Consider the following 18,354-nt stretch of genomic DNA (forward strand, 5'->3'; position numbering starts at 1 on the left):
AAGCCAACCCCAATTGCTAGGCTCACTCCGAGATGAGACAAAAGAATATTAATATCTTGGCGATGAAGGAGGATGGTGCCATCTTCTGAATTGATGGGAGTTTTGAGGCATGGCTAAGCTGGGCAAACCATTTTCTTTTTTTTCTCTTCTTAATTAGTGGTTCACTTATGGAAGGCTTGCTGCCCGGAGAGCCCATCAGAAGAGAGCTCGTTTTATGGAGATGTAGCTTATAAAACTATTCAGATTTTAAACAAACAGTGCAGGAGGCCAGGGGTAGAAGGGGTGAGGTGGGGTGGGGCAAGAGAACATTCGCATCTGCAGAAGGCTCTGCAATCCAAGCCTACGTTTAGGGGTGACCAGCTTCCCTAGGCAAGCCCAGAAGCCTCTAAAATTTTAGGCCAATAGAAATGACCTCTGCACCACGGCTGACTGAAGATATAAATAAGCCTCGCGCTGAACAGCGGTGTCAACGGAAAGAGCAGAGGAGAGTCCGATGGGAGCTTCATTTTTTTTTTTTTTTTTTTTTAAAGTCCACTTGCTCGGGACCCACCTGGAGGCAGGGCATTCATGAGTAGAGCCTTGGCTCCCTGCTGTGAGAGGCTCCAGTTTTCCCAGGCACCAGCCCATCGGTTGGTTACCTAACCACCGAAAGGGAACTGCACTGCACACAAGTTAAATATAGGCTGGGTTATCTGCATTTTACAAGCTCCGAGCAAGCTATCTGAAGAAGCTGTCATTTTTAATGACGGCACAAACTTCCAATTACCGACTGGGTAATCCACTAGGGAGCAGGTAGTTTTGGAAGAACGGCTCGCCATTATTAAAAGTTTACACAATCACTTTTGAGTTGACTATAAATATTTCACACGAGGCAGGTGGGATTAGGGACTTCTGGGTGGTTTACTCGAGGCTGCAACCAATGAGGAGTGTTTTCTCGAGAATTATACATTGAGATTTGTCAACAGCTGGGGAGTAGTGGAGGGTCCTGGTAATGCAGAAAGGTTATGAAATGGCCAGGTAAGATTGGGTGCTTCCAAGTCTCAAATATACTCCCAAGGCCAGCTCCAAGTCACAAGCTCAAATGGCAAGTCTTCAAGGGGTCTGGAGAGTTAATACAAATAAGGGTCACTTAGGCTACCCACGGACAAGCACTTTGTACACAGGGATCGTCTACCTCCAACACCGTCTTCCCAACATGGCTTCTATGTTGCTTCAACAATCAGGGCAGGGTGAGTTAGGGGTGGGTCTCTCCATGTGGACCCAAATCATGACTACAGCTTGTGTCTTAACCCCTCACTCCCACCCCACCTGACCCCTGAGGCCTTATTGATGATGCCAGTCTCCAGTGACCTGGATGTCAACTGAAGTTGGATTTTACTGTGATGACTACTGAGTCCTGCCCAGAATTTGGGGCAGACAAGGTGCCTTGATTTAACTGGGCATGGCACTGCACGACTGTAACCCCCACATTGGGAGAGGCAGAGGCGGAAAGATGGTTGCATGTTTGGAGGCTAGGCAAGGCTACACAGCAAGAAGCTGTCTCAAAACCAAAGACAACTTTCTTGATCCAAATCCTGTCGGGGGGTGTGAGGCCTTGGTGGCCAGAACAAGGCGGTCAAGGAAGACCACTGACTCTGTCCTTTGCTCCATTACTTAATCAGAACCCCCATCACAGATATAGCTAGGAGATTTTAGGCCTCGGTGGCTGCAACCTGCGTCTAAGAGCTAAGTGGGATAAACTCAGGGGTGGGCCCCATGCCTCCCTCCTCACCCTCCCTGCACTCCTCCATTTACCTGTTTCCAAGGATCTGCTTAATTTACCTGCCAGCCTTTGGTGGGCCACAGGCTTTGTGGCTTAGCGCTACTCGGGGGCCCCAGAGACCCTCACAGAAGCAAGCACCTGAATGTACTTTGAGCGCTGCAGAGCACGCACAGCTCAGGCCCATCAAAACCCAGGCTTATGCTAAGGAGCCAGAAAGTAGAAGCAGCTGGCAAGAGTGATTCAGCCCCATAAATTTACACATCCGTACAGCCAAACCCACTTGAAGTGATCCAGAGCCACTTTTATTGAAATAGAAAGGGTGCCCATTCTGGAGTGCTAAGAGTTACAGGAGGGCATGTAAGAGACAATCCCATGCTGTCTTTGATGTGGTGCTAGGGAGATGACCCAGGACCTCATGCCTGCCTGCAAGGTACCCAAGCCACACCCACAACCTCTAGTTATACACGTTAAGTGTGCAGGTATGGATAAAAAAAATGTCCCGAGACCTCACACATCTGCACACATGGTGCCTGGCTAGTGGTACTGTTTGGGGAGGCAGTGGACCATTTAGTCTTGCAGGAGGAAGTATGTCACTGGGTGTGGGCTTTGAGTAGCTTTGCTCCCCTTCCAGTTAACTCCACTCTTCTAAGTTTCCTGCCACCATGTTTCCTCTGCCATTATGGACACCTGGCCCTCTAGCGTCCTAAGCCACAAGCTCAAAGGTCTCTTTCAGTCCTGAAGTCTTACCACAGCAATGAAAAGTAACTTGTGTGGCAGTCAGCTAAGCAAGGGCTGTGGCCGGCTGCTTGGGATTGTGGGTGATTTTCTCTCTCTCTCTCTCTCTCTCTCTCTCTCTCTCTCTCTCTCCTATTCATGTAGTCCTGAGAATTGAACCACTTTATCACTGACATGTCTCAGTCCTCTTTCTATCATATATTCACTTAAGACAAGATCTCATTAAGTCACCCAGCCTGGTCTTGAGCTTGCAATCCTCCTGCCTCTGCCTCAAGGAGGTAGGATCCCTGGGGTATGCGACCAGACCGGGACTAGCAAGTTTTGTTCTCTTAGCTTTCTACAGTGATTGTGGACTATTTGTGTATAAAGATCTGATGGCCGCCTGACTGACTCCCTTTCCTTTAAACGAACATCAACAGTATTTAGCATCAACTTAATAGACTCATTTGGTAAAGCCATCTCCCCACCTCTTGAACAAATAAAAATGAAACACCAGCACTCTGTTCTCCTAGAGCACTGGCTTTCAACCTTCCTAATGCTGCGGCCCTTTAATACAGCTCCTCATGTTGTGGTGACCCCAGCCATAGAATTATTCCATTGCTACTTCATAACTGCAATTTTGCTATTGTTATGAATTGTAATGTAAATATCTGCATTGCAAGCAGTCTTAGGCAACCTCTGTGAAAGTTCTTTTGACCCCCAAATGACCCACATGTTGAGAACCACTGTCTCAGAGAAAACAATTATTTCCAAACGTGCTTTATAAAAAGCCAAGAATAAAACCTACAGAGTAGATTGAGACTAAGGTCACGCTACGAAGGAAAGGAAAGGACCACTTGCACAAACCTGTCTTTGAGACAAAGAACAATCAACATAACAGGGACAGAGCAGCCCTTGTAACAAGTGCAAAGGAGAGAGAGGCTGAGTTTCTTCACTATAAATAAACCCTTGGCAGGCGGATCACTAAAGGGACACAAGTCAATATAAGCCTTTAGACATGGGGCTGCCAAACTTCACTTTTCGACAGTATATTAATTATGTAGTCAATAGCCATGGGTTTCATTAGCGTATTAAATACCACGATCAATATTATTTATACTTTTCGAAGACAGGCCACTCGGGGAAAAAATGGTTGGGGGAGGAGGGGGAACAATTTGACCCTGTAGCTCAAAAAAAGTCAGAACGGCACACTAGAGATTAGCAAGGGCTTAATGGAAGGCATAAAACACTGGAAATATGGACAGAAATCAGATCCCTGATTTCATTTTTCTGCCTCTTTTACAAAGAGACTGGAGGGAATTCAGAAATTATTTAAAATAAAGGCAAAATGATTAGAGCCCCTCCCTCCCCCCAACTGCTTAACGTTGGTGTCGTGCGTGGTGGACACAAAGCGAGCATTGATCTCTAAGTGATAGATGAGAATCAGAACAGGAACAGCGTTTTGAGGCAAAATATGTCCAAGAGAATTCAAAGAACTGTGGGCCAGAATCTACTTAGGCAGTCCTCTGGGACCCGAATCCCTCACAGGTGGTAACAGTGGAACCGATTTCCAAGGCAGCCCTGCTGGTGATCTCATTTTTTGAGTAGGGAAATCTGTTCAACATCGTCCCACGAGGGAGCCAGTCTCTTCCACTCCCCACGGGTTTCTACACGCAGCTGTGCTAGATTTGCTGAAGTGGCCGGTGAGGAGGTGTGGGGACTGGTTCAGCGACCTCAGATGACATTCTTGTTCACTAGCCCTCGTGCACTGGGGAGAGGACCGAATGCTGTGAGCAGGAGATATCAAAGAGCGGCTATTGGACTGAAAACTAGACCATCTCTAACCTGCAATTTGTCAATCTCAGACAGCACCGAAGACTGATTTCTAGTCAGTGCTTTGTAAGCAAGGTCAGAGAGAGGCTCCATAAAAACTGTCCAGGCTTTAGCCAGAGAATCAAGTGTAACTCAATTCCTATCTCCCGAGATTAGGGAAGGGGAAGGCAGGCTGTCTCCTAAACCAGTGAGCCTCAAAGTCTGTCTGTTCTCAGCAAGGTGAGCCATCCGCCAAAGATGCCAACAGCTAAGGTCCAGGGATGTAGTGCAGGGCTGTAATATCAACAGCTGGGAGACAGAAACAGGAGGATCATGACTTCAAGGTAGTTTGGGCTATAAAATATAAGCTTGAAGCTACCCACTTGAAGACTGCCCCCAACAAAACCAACAAGCTGTGTATGATGGTAGATGCTTGTGTTTCTAGTGTGTAAGAGGTGAAGGAAGGAAGCTCAAGCCTTACATAGGGAAGATGGTACCTCAAAAACAGGACAGCCGAGGACATAGACGGGGCAGACAGGGTGCATCAATCTAAATCCACATAACTTGATTTAAAGTAACCTGGATGACTGGTCTGTGAGGGCCGTTCCAGAGATTTAATAAAGACCCTCCCTGACTGAGTATGGGTGACACCCATGGATGGCCCAGGGGTCCAGACTGAATACAGGGAAAAAGGGAGGAAACTCAGCTGGTAGTGTTTCCAAGTGTTAGGACCACAGCCTGGACCCTGGCATGTGCTGGCCAGCTAGCCTAGCTCCAGTATCAAGCTCCAGGACAGTGACAAGCCACAGGCCAGTTCCTATAAATGACACACACACAGAGGTTGAAAGTGACCTGAGCACTAGCATTCACAGCGTCTCTTCTTGACAACAGATACAATGTAGCTGGCTGCCACAACCAGAACCTTTACTGTCCCTTACCTTCCTCACATGACCGATGGTACACTCAAACTGTGAGCCAGCAGCAGCCATTCCTCTGGTAACTTGCTTTAGACAGATACTGTCATAGCACCAAGAAAAGCAACTAAAACACGGGGTGCCGTGAACCCTCGGCTCCACAAAGCCACTGCAAGCTGAAGTGCACACATCACAGGCCAGGCCTGAAGATGCTGGGGGACTGCAAAGCTGCCTGGATCCTGGCAGAGATGTGCAGCAGATGCCAAGAGGTGGGCTGCAGCAACCAGAGATAATTAATATGATTAGGAACACACCGAGCAGGCATGCTCTTGCCGAATGAAAAGCCTCGCAGCGAAATGACTGTTTTCTTCCTCGCTCACTGTCTCCACGTTTCAGAGCTGGCTTGGTGTTAGGCTGCCACGTAAACATCAATCCAACCCCGAGGGGCCAGATCATCGGTGTTCCTGGGCTCAATCGCCTTTCCTTTTGTGTTTCCATTCACTTAAAGATGCATTCCAGGGTTGCAAACATTAGTGAGAATCATCTCCAGGCCTCAGTCTAACCTCTGAGTCTGTAATGAGTTAACATCTTTCCCTGGTGAATATTTATTATGAAGGCTAATTAATTGCTTTCCAGTTACAAGAACCCTTTACAGTCAAAGAAAGTAGGAGCAGCAAAGATATACTGTTTATTCAAACAAAGCAAGGGAAACAAAGGGCTTCTTTCTTAAATTCTATTTAACACAGCTCTAATAAAGGTCAAGGTCCATCTGGCAATCGAACGTTAACTGATGCAAACTCAAGCCACGCTCTGAAGCGGCCTGGATGTCCCAGTGCCACCTCTGTCTTCAGGCTTTGTCGGATTTACTAAGATTTTGTTATCTTCAAACAGGAATTACGTCACAAGTAACTGACCCCACTCTGTGGATAATGAGGTAAATTATGCAATTTGGGGGTTTGCTTTTCCCCAAGGGGACAGCAAGCCAGTGCTTATCGGCCGTCCTCAGAGGAGACAATTCTGATTAATACCAGAGTCATCTGACTCAGTCTATTAAACCTATCAAACCCTGAAGGAAAGATACTCAGATATTAACGATAGGCCTTTGATTAATAATTCTACCTTGTTGCCATTCCGAGCATTAACAACCATGCGGTACCTCTGCAAAATTGAGCCTTTGATTCCAGGCAGACGCACCCTCTGAACACCTGGGTTCTCTCCCACTCTTACTACCCCCTACCCCAAGGAGGAACCCAAGACAAAAAGGTGCCACCACTGGAAAAGCAAACTCCAGGTGACACAATTTGCCTTATTATCCAGAGTGGGGTCAGTTACTTGTGACATAATCCCTGTTTGAAGATAACAAAATTTCATGAAATCCGACAAAGCCGGAAGGCAGGAGGAGGGACTGCTGCCACACTACCGGCGGCTGAGAGCTGGAGCAGAAGGTTCACACACAGCCCTCTGAGTGCACTCTTTGCTTATCAGTGAGTCTCAAGAGGGGCCCAGATGGGTTGTCTCCCCTAGAGGATCTTCATTGTGGAGCTGTCCCATGGGGCGGGAAGGAAGCCATTCTATTTCCATTCTTCACCCTTCCGTTCTGGCCACCAGTGGTACTTGCTCCCATCACATGTTCTTCCTGATGTTCGTGATCAGCCGTCTGCCATAGTCTCTGAAGTCCACGGGCTTCACGTCCATCACAGTGGCCTTAATTCGAGATTCATCCTTTAGAAAAGAGAGAAGCTGTTTGTGAGTGGCAGAGCCTGGTGTGCAGCGAAAGAGATAACCTTCTTTGCTTCAGTGGCTTCAATGAGTCCAGCAGGAAGAAGGGAAGTTTACAAAGTCTCAGAGAGAAAGTGCTGTGAACTCCTGGAGCTGGGCCAGATCCTCTCCCACAGCCCCTTCCCCCATCCCAGGTACCCTGTGCTCAGGCCTAGCACCCTCCTGGAGTAGGCTCTTTCTATGGGTGCAGTGGGGGCCCAGAGCAGACAAGTAACTCTCCCTAAACGATCACTTTAGATGAAAGCTCTGTGGTAGTAGGGACTCTGGCTTCTGCTTCAGCTCTGGGCAAGGTTACCTCTCTGTTCTTCACCACCCATCCCAGGAAGAGAAAAACCCTACAATCTCCCTTAATCTACCTGGCTTTCTGACACCAGCACACCTATGTTCATTTAACAACTAAAATATCTATTCACAGGTACTAAGCTGGTGATAATTCAGAATGTGCAAACTCAGTGGCTGCAGGGGAGTTGACAGAGTTCCTCCTCCACTTGTCTCCATGAACTAAACAGTGTCTTTGAGGCAGAACAGGGTGACACACAAGTCTAGCTGGGGGCCTTCATGCTTCCATGTGCTTAGTAATTAATTACTACATGCACTGCTGTTTACAAGTATGGTTAGGAGCCCGACTGCCTGGGTCAGTCTCTTGGCTCTGCCACTCCATGGCTTTAGGTTCAGAGTCCTCTCTGCCTGCCCCTGCCTGTCTCTCCATTGGTAAAGCTTACAACAACAGCTCCAACACAGAAGGTGCTGTGAGGGTCGACAGCGGATAGATGGATGGATAGACGGGGCAGGACGGACGGTCCAGTAAGCAGGGCTCATCATGGTTATACAGCTCTGGACATCAGGATTAGTATAAACACTTGTGGGGCGGGGCACTTTTACCAGTGCGTGCTATTTCTTTAATATTCTGAGTTTCAGAACCTAAACTGTGGGTAATGAGAGTCCACACACATCATTTTCTGAAAGTACACAGACAACAAAGATCTCTGAAGGCTGTAGACGATCTCCTCCCTAAGTCGGCTTCCACACGCACGAGCTGGCAGTGCGAACACCCGCCACAGCTCTCACCCCTGTGGGTAAGAAACTAACTAAGCTGAAATGCCGCTGTGTACAACAAACAGCAACTTCCCATCACCGCCCTCGGCCCTGGAACCTTACTTACATTGTAGGTCTCCAGCTTGACCCTGATTCTGAATGTAAAGGACCGGAAGTTGGCATTCTGGAAAACCTCTTCAAATGCCTGCTCATTCTGCAAAAACAATACATGGGAACGACTGGAAAATACCCACTAGACTGCTGAAGAGACTGAGAAATTGTCATCCTGAAGGGTTGAAGTCACTGAGGAATGACTAATGGGTAGTGTTTTATCACACAAATCTATCTAAAGAGAATTTCATTAAAAAACAAAACCCCTTCTGGGGGAGTGCTGTGTCCCCTCAGCATTAACTACTGTACCTGGGAACCCCACCACCAGCAGACACCCAATTTCAAGAATAATCAAGTTTGTTATGTAAAATGGCTGTTTACACAGACCCCACGAACACCTCCTGTATGCTGTACATCACCTCTAGCTTATTTATAATACCAAACATAAGTACCATGTGTGACAGGGCCTGGCCAGTGAACAGCGATGGGAAAAATAATCTGCACGTGGTCAGTAATGGGCAATCTACTCCCCAAACACTTCTGAACCTCAGCTGGCTGGTTTGTGGGTACTGAGAACAGACTTTACTAAATTCACAGAAGCAGAGCCCTGTGCCAGTGGCAGGGAACGGAGGACTGCTGCTCAATGGGCAGAGCTTCAGGGCGGGAAGAGATGGAAAGTGGAGCTAGGGCCCGATGACTCGAATATGGCTAATGCCAGTGTGTGTGTGTGTGTCCAAAATGGTTACAAAAATCCCATATAATGGCTATGTTTATGTGTCTTTTACCACAAATAAAAAATTTTAAATAACCTTAGGAACACATTTCTAAAATTTGGAATACTTGTTGGGGAAGCTATCTGAGCCCCAGCATGAATCAGGAAATGGGTGGGAGAGATGGCTTAGTGGTTAATACACACATGGTGACTCTTTCCTGGCACCAACTAGGTCGCTCACAACCACCTGGAACCCCAGTTTCAGGACCTGACCGCCTCTCCTGACCTCCTCAGGCATCAGGCAGGAAAGTGGCCCTACTACCTGCAGGTAAAACACTCACACCAAAATTAAATAAAAACAAAGCAGAAGCTGGGCCTGGAGGTCCAAGCCTTTAACTCCAGCACCCGGAAGCAGGGGGATATTTTGTGAGTTCTGGGTCTACATAGTAAAAACTTGTTGCCAAGTAAAACAAAACAAAAAGTTAAAAACAGGGCTGGAGAGATGGCTCAGCGGTTAAGAGCACTGTCTGCTCTACCAGATGGACCTGAGTTCAATTCCCAGCAACCACATGGTGGCTCACAACCATCTGTAATGGGATCCACCTCCCTCTTCTGGTATATCTGAAGACAGCAACAGTATACTCACATAAATAAAATAAATAAATCTTTAAAAAAAAAAAGTTAAAAACAAGAACTCCCACTAAAAAAATTGGAAAAAGGCCAGGGAAAGCCACACTCGATGGCGCAAGCGTGTACAGTATTCAGGAGGGAAGGCAAGAGGACCACAGCGAGACCGAGGCCAGCCTCAGCCACACAGGCTGATCTGGGCTACTGTGAGACCCCGGCCTCAAAACAAAACAAAACAAAAAGAAAAATGTTCACATTATCATATACCTTCCCAATCCTTGAATGCTATCGGATTTGGTTACTTTTTTTCCTTTTTTTTTTGTAATGTTTTGTTTGCTTTTCCAGGCAGGGTAACCGTGGCCGTCCTGGAATTCACTCTGTAGACCAGGCTGGCCTCGAACTCACAGAGATGTAATTTTTTTTCAGAGCTGGATTTTGATTTGGGGGTGTGTGGGTGATACCACTGGGACACTCGGTCCCTCCTCTACCATGCTCACTAAGTTGCAACACGGCATTTTAACTTGGCTTTCTCTTGCCTCAGACTGCTGAGGCAAAAATCAAACCAAACCAACCAACCAAAAAAAACACCAAAGAATGAACTTCAACTCTATAGAAAACTAACAGTTCATATAAGCTAAGCAGCCTGCATGTGCATGGCTATGGAAACAGCTTTATCATACAGACTTCCTTCAGTAGATGCCACCTGAGGAAAAAAACAAACAAACATTCTTTGGACTTTCAACATATAAACTATGCTAAATCTTGGCCGGGTGTGGTGGTGCATGCCTTTAATCCCAGCACTGCAGAGGCAGAGGCAGAGGCAGAGGCAGAGGCAGAGGCAGAGGCAGAGGCAGAGGCAGGGGCAGGCAGATTTCTGAGTTCAAGGCCAGCCTGGTCTACAGAGTGAGTTCCAGGACAGCCAGGGCTACACAGAGAAACCCTATCTTGAAAAAACAAAACAAAACAAAAAAACACAACAAACAAACAAACAAAAAACTATGTTAAATCTTAAAAAAACTTAAAGTAGATGCCACTGCTCTTTGGGGTCAGGGAAGCATGACTGCTGGCCCCCAGAGCAGCACAGTCCCCAAGGGAAGCCCTATGTGTCCTCACCAGCACCAAGAACAGCCAACTATAATAAGCTCATAAAAAAATCCTGAAAGGCTGCCCAAGCCTGATAATCTGATATGAAAATAGAGGGCCAGGAAAAGCAGATAAAAGGCAAACTGTACTTTAAAAAGTCAATCCCGGTTATCTGTGTGAAAGGACGTCTTGGGACTATTTGCTAAGACCTCACGGATGATTTAAACAGAGTGGAGGGCAGAAAAAGAAAGGAAAGCGCACGAAACGAATGGCAAAACCTCCTCCTCTGTGGTCTTTACAGGTACCCAAGCAATATGAGGGAATGGAGGGAGCAGGGACACTGTATGCAGGTACCAATCCCCACGGCTTAGAAAACACCGCCTTTACTAACCACGCCTCAGCTAGTGCCTTATGTTTGACATAATCTCTCCTCTGCCTTAAATAAATCTAGTGTATAAGAAGGCAAAGGAGTAAAGGTGAAATTAGTTATTTAATGCTTGTTTGTTTTGACTGTGTGGTGTGCATGCCAGGCACACATGTGGAGGTCAGAGGACAACTTCATGGAGCAGGTCCTCTCCTTCCACCACCCCAGGGGTCCCAGGGATGGAACTCGGGTGGTCACATTTGCTTGGCAGGGGCTTTACTCACTGAGCCCACCTCAAGGGTCCCAATTCATCTGTTTACTCTACGTATATATTTTTGAGGCAGGGTCTTGCTATGCAGTCCAGGCTAGCTTTGAACTCACTGTGGTCACTAGCTGGCCTGGAGGTCTGACTGAACCTCCTGCTTCCACCCAAGTGCTGGGACAACAGGCAGCAACTGTCAAGGCAAAATGAAGTCTTCCCTTCACACCAAAGCGGTTTCCTATGGCCTTCACCTGACAACCCCAAACAGCAAGTACCCAGATGTGCACTTGCGCTTCTTTTTGTTACTTCAAGATTGGACTCCACTTTCCTAAAAAGGCGTTTATTAGGCTGAAGCCCACCCAACCTCTGAGCCACTTCAGGAGACATCTTGTAGCTCTAGAGTGACTGGAAGCACACCAGCTCTGATGCAAAAATACAATGATGGGGATGGGGCAAAGGTGGCTTGTGCTTCTGCGCAATGAACTCTGTATTCCCTGACACATCACCTCACACCAGATACATACAGAACAGACAAAGGTAAGTTCTCACTCACTGCAGTGGGAACGCATCCACCACACCCAAAGCAAGCATTCAATAGTCCAGTGGCATAAAGCGAGCATTATCACAGCACAGACAAACATGCAGCCAACCTTCTCTTTGAGTTCCCCAAGGTACATAGTGTTCTGTCCAAGGATGGCCTCTGCAGACTCCTGGAAACACGTCACCCACTGGTTCTCCTGAAAATCTGCAATATTTGCCTAAAAAACATAACTCAATTATTTCAGCAAATAAATAACAAAAGGAAGACACCCCAAGGAGGAGGGAAATCATCTTTCCCTACTTAAAGTGACTTCCAAGGGAGAAATGGCATTGCCACCACACACACACACAGCCCCCGACTCTTGTGCTTGAGTTAATGGTTCCCCCTTATGAGAAAGTATCCACTTCCGGTCACCCGTGTTTCACTTTTAGTACAGTATCCAATGAATCACAGGAGCTACTCGATACCTTTATCATAAAGCGGGCTGCGTGATAGGTGATTCTGACCAAGCGCAGGCTACGCGAATGCTCTGAGCACACTGAAGGGAGGCTGGGCCGAGCTAGCCCTGCTACATGCAGGGAATGCCATGCCAGTCTTACGCCACAGGAAGAAGCTTAAGATGTGGTCAAACTCAATCTGCTAGAGGTGTGAGTTTAGATCTCAGGAGATGGGCCAAGTAAACTTCCGCAGATGCAGGAGCATCAGACAGAGCTGCTCCCTCTTGATGCAAAAGGCTTCGCACTGCAGGTTTTTAATGAGCCTCCACGGTAACAGTAGGCTCTACTCTCTCCTCCCTCCTCACCATACTTGACATCTTTCAGTTTTTTGAGACAGCAAATAACGTGGCCCAATCTGCCCGAATACTTACTGTGCAGTCACAGCTGACCCTCAACTCCTCCTGCGTCCCCCTTACCCCATAACAAGTGCTGGGGTTACAGACATATGCCGCCATGTTCAGTGTAAGTGACCGCTGTCCAGCAGGGCAAAGCCTTCCTTATTTACAAAGCAGCAGCAAGCCCTCCAGCCCAGGTGCATCTGTGATTTCCTCACCACGAACCACCAGGGCTCTACCACGCCCCCCAGTGTCTCACCCACGACAGTCAGTCCATGAACACCGTAGGCTCCTCACGATCCATGCTACTCACCGATAAGATCATGCGGTATTTGAAATTGGGAAATTCCCGGTCACACTTCTCACAGCGGTACAACCCATTCTGCTGGTCAATCACTTTCTTATTGCAGTCCTGGGTTGGGCAGGCCTGGTACATACAGTTCTCTTTGCGAAGAAACACCACCGTTGCCACAGTGCTGAAATAGTCTGCCTACAGGCGAGAAGGAAGACTGCATCAGCAAGCAACCCAGGGCTGGAACGCGGAACTCAAGCTGCTCTTCCTGGCAAGTGGTGAGCGCATATACACTCTAGTTCCCACACTCATGAGCGGTTACGGAGAATCACTAACTCTGTGGCTTCAGTAATCACGCGCTACATGCAGAACCCAAACAAACCGGCACTCGCGCACGTCTCTTTTTCCTTTCTGGAGACAGCAGCTCACTAGCGAGCCTTGAACTCAGAGTTCTGTCTACCTCTGCCTCTAGAGTGCCTGGCCACCACACCTGGCCACTTAATCCTTTGTTTGTTTGTTTTCGAGACAGGGTTTCTCTGCATAGCCCTGGCTGTCCTGCAACTCACTTTGTAGACCAGGCTGGCCTCTGCCTCCCGAGTGCTAGGATTAAAGGCGTGTGCCATCAGTGCCCATCCCAATTCTTTTTATTTACAGTGATTAACTGTTACATATGTGTATCAGTGTGTATAGCGTCCACATGTATATGACTGTGGGTGTGCACGTGTGTGCAGGTTGGGGACGGCTCTCAGGGGTCAGTTCTCTCCTCCCACTGCGGCGTTTGGGGAACTCAGGTTCCAAGATAGCAGGAAAAGTGCCTTTAACAGCTGAGTTATCTCGACAAAGATAATATTCTAAAATTATTTTTCAAAATTACATGTAATGATTCAGTGCGTATGTAGTGGTTTTGCATGTATTCATATAAAGCACAGCATGTGTGTGCATGCCAGAAGACAACTTGTGGGAGTTGGTGATCTCCCCTCACCATGTGAGGGAGAGCGAACTCAGGCTGTCAGGCTCTGTGGCAGTGCCTTTACTCACTGAGTCCCCTTGCTGGCCAAGCATTATTTACAAGCTGGTGACGTCTACCCTTATCTTTAGGGATCAGTAAGCCTCTCCCGAGACAAGCCAGGAAAGCCCTTTAGGCCCAATGAGCCATTCACTCAGTCTCTACTGCCACCCTCAACCTGTCTGTGGGGCAGAATAACCCACAGACAACCTGAAGGTGAGCCAATAAAATCTTACTGACAGTAACAGACAGCCAGTTCACAGGCTTGACAGGCAATTCCTGGACTGAATACATTTAAGAGAATGCAAAATTACCCATGACTAAGATCTTCTAAATGGAAAATCTCTGGTTAAGTAACCCAGCAAGGAACTAAGTCATGATAGGGGGAGATGCCTGCTTTGCCTCTGAACCCTGCACAGCTGTAGGTGTCTGTTCAATCATGTCAAGTAACTACAAAATCCAGGTCTAGCCTGAATTCAGAGATAGGCTACTTACCCGCCAGCAGCCCCCACCCAGGGTCTCACTGTGTAGCCCTGGCTGTCCTAGAGCCCTCTATACAGACCAGCTGTGATCAAATTCAGAGACCTACTTGCCTCCCAAGTGTTAGGATTAAAGGCATTTGCCACTATGCCTGGAGGAGTAAAACAATGTGGCCATTTAAAAAGACAACACTAGAAACTAGTTTAGACAGCTTTGTTAGCATGCACAAGCTATTGGTTTTAACCCTCAGCTCGACAGAACTGAATACATAAGAAGGCTTAGAGGAGGGGGTGGTGGTGGTGGTGGAGAGATGGGTTAGAGGTTAAGAGCACTGTTGCTCAATTTCCCGGCCCCCATATGGTGGCCCTCCACACTCTTAACTGCAGTTCCAGGGAAGTTTGACTTCTATACACTGAGGGGGAACATGCATGCCCTACCCTCAAACAAAAACTAACTTAAAATATAAAGAGGAAGCTGTAGAGAAATAGCTTTTAGGAGGATGCCTAAAGACTTCTCTGCATTTCCAGGTTAGATCCAGACTCTAAGCCTGATTTAAGTCTGAGTGCAGACACGTGTCTTTATGCCCAGTCCTGGTTGTCTACTGTCTGTCTTTAGTTTAAAAGAGCAACTAGGTGAGAAGAAACCGAGAGCCTAGCCAATGTTTAATTCTCAAGATGTTCTGTAATAGCATTATAAGTTGCTGTGGATGACAGTGATGGATCGGGCACACAGTGAAATGAGACAGTGAGGAAGAAAACATATATTGTATACAAAGACAATAACGGAGCAGCGGCGAGCGATATTTCAGGAGAACAATAAAAATAAATGATTCAAATATTCAAGAGAACACAGGTTAGACCAAGGTAGGAAGAGGACCACTGGGCTAGTGAGATGGCTCAGTGGTGAAGAGAACTGACTGCTCTTCTGAAGGTCATGAGTTCAAATCCCAGCAACCACATGGTGGCTCACAACCATCCATAATGAGATCTGATGCCCTCTTCTGGAGTATCTGAAGATAGCTACGGTGTGCTTACATATAATACATAAATAAATCTTAAAAAAAAAAAAACAAAAAAAACAAAAGGAAGAGGACCACTGAGAGCACACACTGAAATGGAAGATGCAACTGGAGTGAAATACCAGAGCCTGACTGTGGCACGGCAGCGGTGGCTCTCGGCCTGTGTCTCACGGGAGCTACCTGAGGTGGGCTCACACTACACTGCAAAGCCTGGACATCACCACTTCCTCAGTATCCAAGTTCACAGCAGTTCTGCCTCACACCAGAGGCTACATTACCTCCGTTAGCAAGCACAGCCTCTATACCGGCTGCTGTGACTAAAAGGCAGTAACGCGGTGCCCTGGAGCAGGCCTGAAGTGGCACTAGGGAAGAGGTGTAAACCCCAAGCCTCTGCTGTTCTCTGGGTCTCTGGAGCGAGGGGTGCGAGGTACCTTGTCTCCCTGGCCCAGGTTCTCTGATTTAGCTTCATACAAAGTTTTCCAGTTGGTGTTGCTCCCTCCGGCCCCTCCACTCCTGAGGTCAGAGATGGAAACACCATCTAAGGCTTGTCCTTCTGAGTCAAACCTAGGAGAGAAACAAAGACACTGCTGCCAGGAACTTCACATCCTTCTCAAATGTGCTGTGTGAAGGCACCAGCCCCGAGCTGCATCCCCTCGGCTCTCGCCTGGGTCCCAGCACACCCAGTCCACTCAAGAACTGCAATGCCGTTCCTTCCATCTCGTGTCCTTCCATGCCCCTCCCCCTCCCCCTGCAAGGTCAGAGAAACAGTGCCAAAGTACCACAGACCCTTTCCCCAGACTGGGCTCACACTGACAGCAGCCACGAACAAAGGCAGCAACAGCAAACCACACGGGCACAGCCCCCACCCCAATCACCAAAATGAATCAGATGAAAAGGGACATTTTTGTTTAATGAGTCTGCCAAAAGTGTTTTCATGGGAGAAAATCTTTTAAGCCCAATCAGTTATAGAACTCAATCAGAAGGCATTATCTGCCGTGTTAGAGATTTGCATTCTCGGTGAGAATTTGTTTATGGAAATATCAAGGTTAAATTCATTTATATGAAATTATTATTAAAATTGATTATACTTCTTGACCATCTATTGGCTAATCTGAAGGAAAAGAGGCCAGAGAGAAGGTAGCAAGGACAGGCTAGTGGCACAGAACAGTGAGCCTGTGATTAAAAACACAACTGCCAGGCGTGGTGGCGCACGCCTTTAATCCCAGCACTCGGGAGGCAGAGGCAGGCGGATTTCTGAGTTCGAGGCCAGCCTGGTCTACAGAGTGAGTTCCAGGACAGCCAGGGCTATGCAGAGAAACCCTGTCTCAAAAACCAAAAACAAACAAACAAACAAACAAACAAACAAAAAACTAAACTAAACTAACTAAAGCTGCCCACACACAGGACTGACTCCCTAAGGAGACTACCCAACAGAGTGGCGGTGGCCCCCAAGGTCACAATCACCTTCTCATCCTGTCAGGCAAGCAGTCACATCCATCACAGGACAAGGTCCATAAATCTGTCTCACCACTACTAGCCGCTCAAGTTTAAGGTTTCAAGAACTTCACACAGGCATTGGCCACCAGAGGCATCAGGAGTCAACAGAGCCAGGAGACAGGCAGCCCCTCTTCTAGTAAAAATTCCACTCTTAGCGCCAAGATCTAAAGATCGCTAATCCTTGCCTGGGTGGGGGGCATACTGAACTCATAGGTCAATGACAGGGTATTTTGTTCAGGGGACAGATATGCCTGTTTGTGATTTCTGTGATCAGTTACTGACAGTGAAATCTGAATGCCTTAGTGTAGGCACACAATTAACCTGGAGTTGTGCTCAGAGCCCGGGAGGAAAACCAACCAACAAACCAGACCAATGCCATGGCTGTCTCTGGTCAAACTACTACAGAATCCTGTCATACAATGCAATGCTAGCTATCAGCACAGTTACACAGCCAGACCCACATCACTAAGGATGCCTTAAGTGACAGACACCCCAGATGGATGCTCTAAGTGTTAAATATTGTTACTGGTTTACATCAGACTCAAAACAAAACCGAGGAGCATGAACTATGAGCTATTTCTCTTGAGTCTCCTAAACTCCAAGACACAGCTGAAAACCACACATGCCCACCCTGTGACTATAGCTATACAATTTCCTTAAGCTTGGGCTAGGTAAATTATTTTCTTTGACTACCTCAATCCTTCCACACGACACTCTCAGGATGAAGTGCTCTTCCAAGGCAGAGTTCTAACAAACTCTCCACATCTCCTGAGTGCTTTGGGAATAACAATGTACAGGCAACAAAGAGCCCATTGTTCTCACTGTGACAACACAACAGAAGATGTGACCAGCTCCAGACTCAGCAGAGTAAGAAAGTACACTCTACCCCCACATCAGCTGCCCACAGTGCAAACCGAAGATGCTCTCAACACTGTTCTTCAGCTCGCAGCTGTTAGAGCCTTGCTGTACCTGGCGGGATCAAGGTCAGCATGCAGCACTTAAATGCTAATTGCTTTCTCTGGCTCTCTATGTTCATCAGGGGGTCGTGGGTTTGTTAGTTTAAGAGGGCTTTCAGGCCACCATCTCAGAAGACATAATGCCTCCAAGAAATACAGGAACCACTCCACTCAATAGCAAAGGCTTAGCAAGACAGCTTGGCACAAGTCCACATGCTGACACTGTCCAGCTCTTACCAAAGCCCGAGCACAGATAACCCCTGAGCCGAGTTACACAACACCTACCAGCCACGCAGCTTATAGGCCTCAGGGATGTCCGGGTTCACAATGACAGTGCTGGATGAGAGGACCGAGAGGCTCCGTCCACCGAAGTCAGAGACTCGGGCACCTTTGATGGCCATCACGGGCTGCCGAGAGCCGTCAAACTTGTCAGCCTGCAAAGCAAACGCATGCGAATATCACCGGCAAGAGAGTGTACAGGATGGTTTTAGGGAGACGAGTCAGTGAAGAGAGAGTGAATGCAGTCAATGTCTGTGGACTCTGGAAGACAGGCCTCA

At 47.5% G+C, this 18,354-nt stretch overlaps 1 protein-coding gene across 1 annotated transcript in view; it reads right to left on the bottom strand.

The window, feature by feature from the left end:
* Positions 1-5,778: 5,778 nt before the first annotated feature.
* Rpa1 (replication protein A1) overlaps positions 5,779-18,354 on the bottom strand; it is a 48,400-nt gene continuing 35,824 nt past the window's right edge. Inside the window, exons 12-17 of the mRNA XM_021213974.1 lie at positions 18,083-18,231; positions 15,776-15,908; positions 12,862-13,038; positions 11,826-11,933; positions 8,144-8,230; positions 5,779-6,924 (exon numbers count right to left, since the gene is read on the bottom strand). Of these exons, the coding sequence (XP_021069633.1) occupies positions 6,826-6,924; positions 8,144-8,230; positions 11,826-11,933; positions 12,862-13,038; positions 15,776-15,908; positions 18,083-18,231 (753 nt within the window). The 3' untranslated portion in view covers positions 5,779-6,825. The remainder of the gene's footprint in view (positions 6,925-8,143; positions 8,231-11,825; positions 11,934-12,861; positions 13,039-15,775; positions 15,909-18,082; positions 18,232-18,354) is intronic.

The sequence above is a fragment of the Mus pahari genome, chromosome 14 (genome assembly GCF_900095145.1).
Source record: "Mus pahari chromosome 14, PAHARI_EIJ_v1.1, whole genome shotgun sequence".
Taxonomy (NCBI): Eukaryota; Metazoa; Chordata; class Mammalia; order Rodentia; family Muridae; genus Mus; species Mus pahari.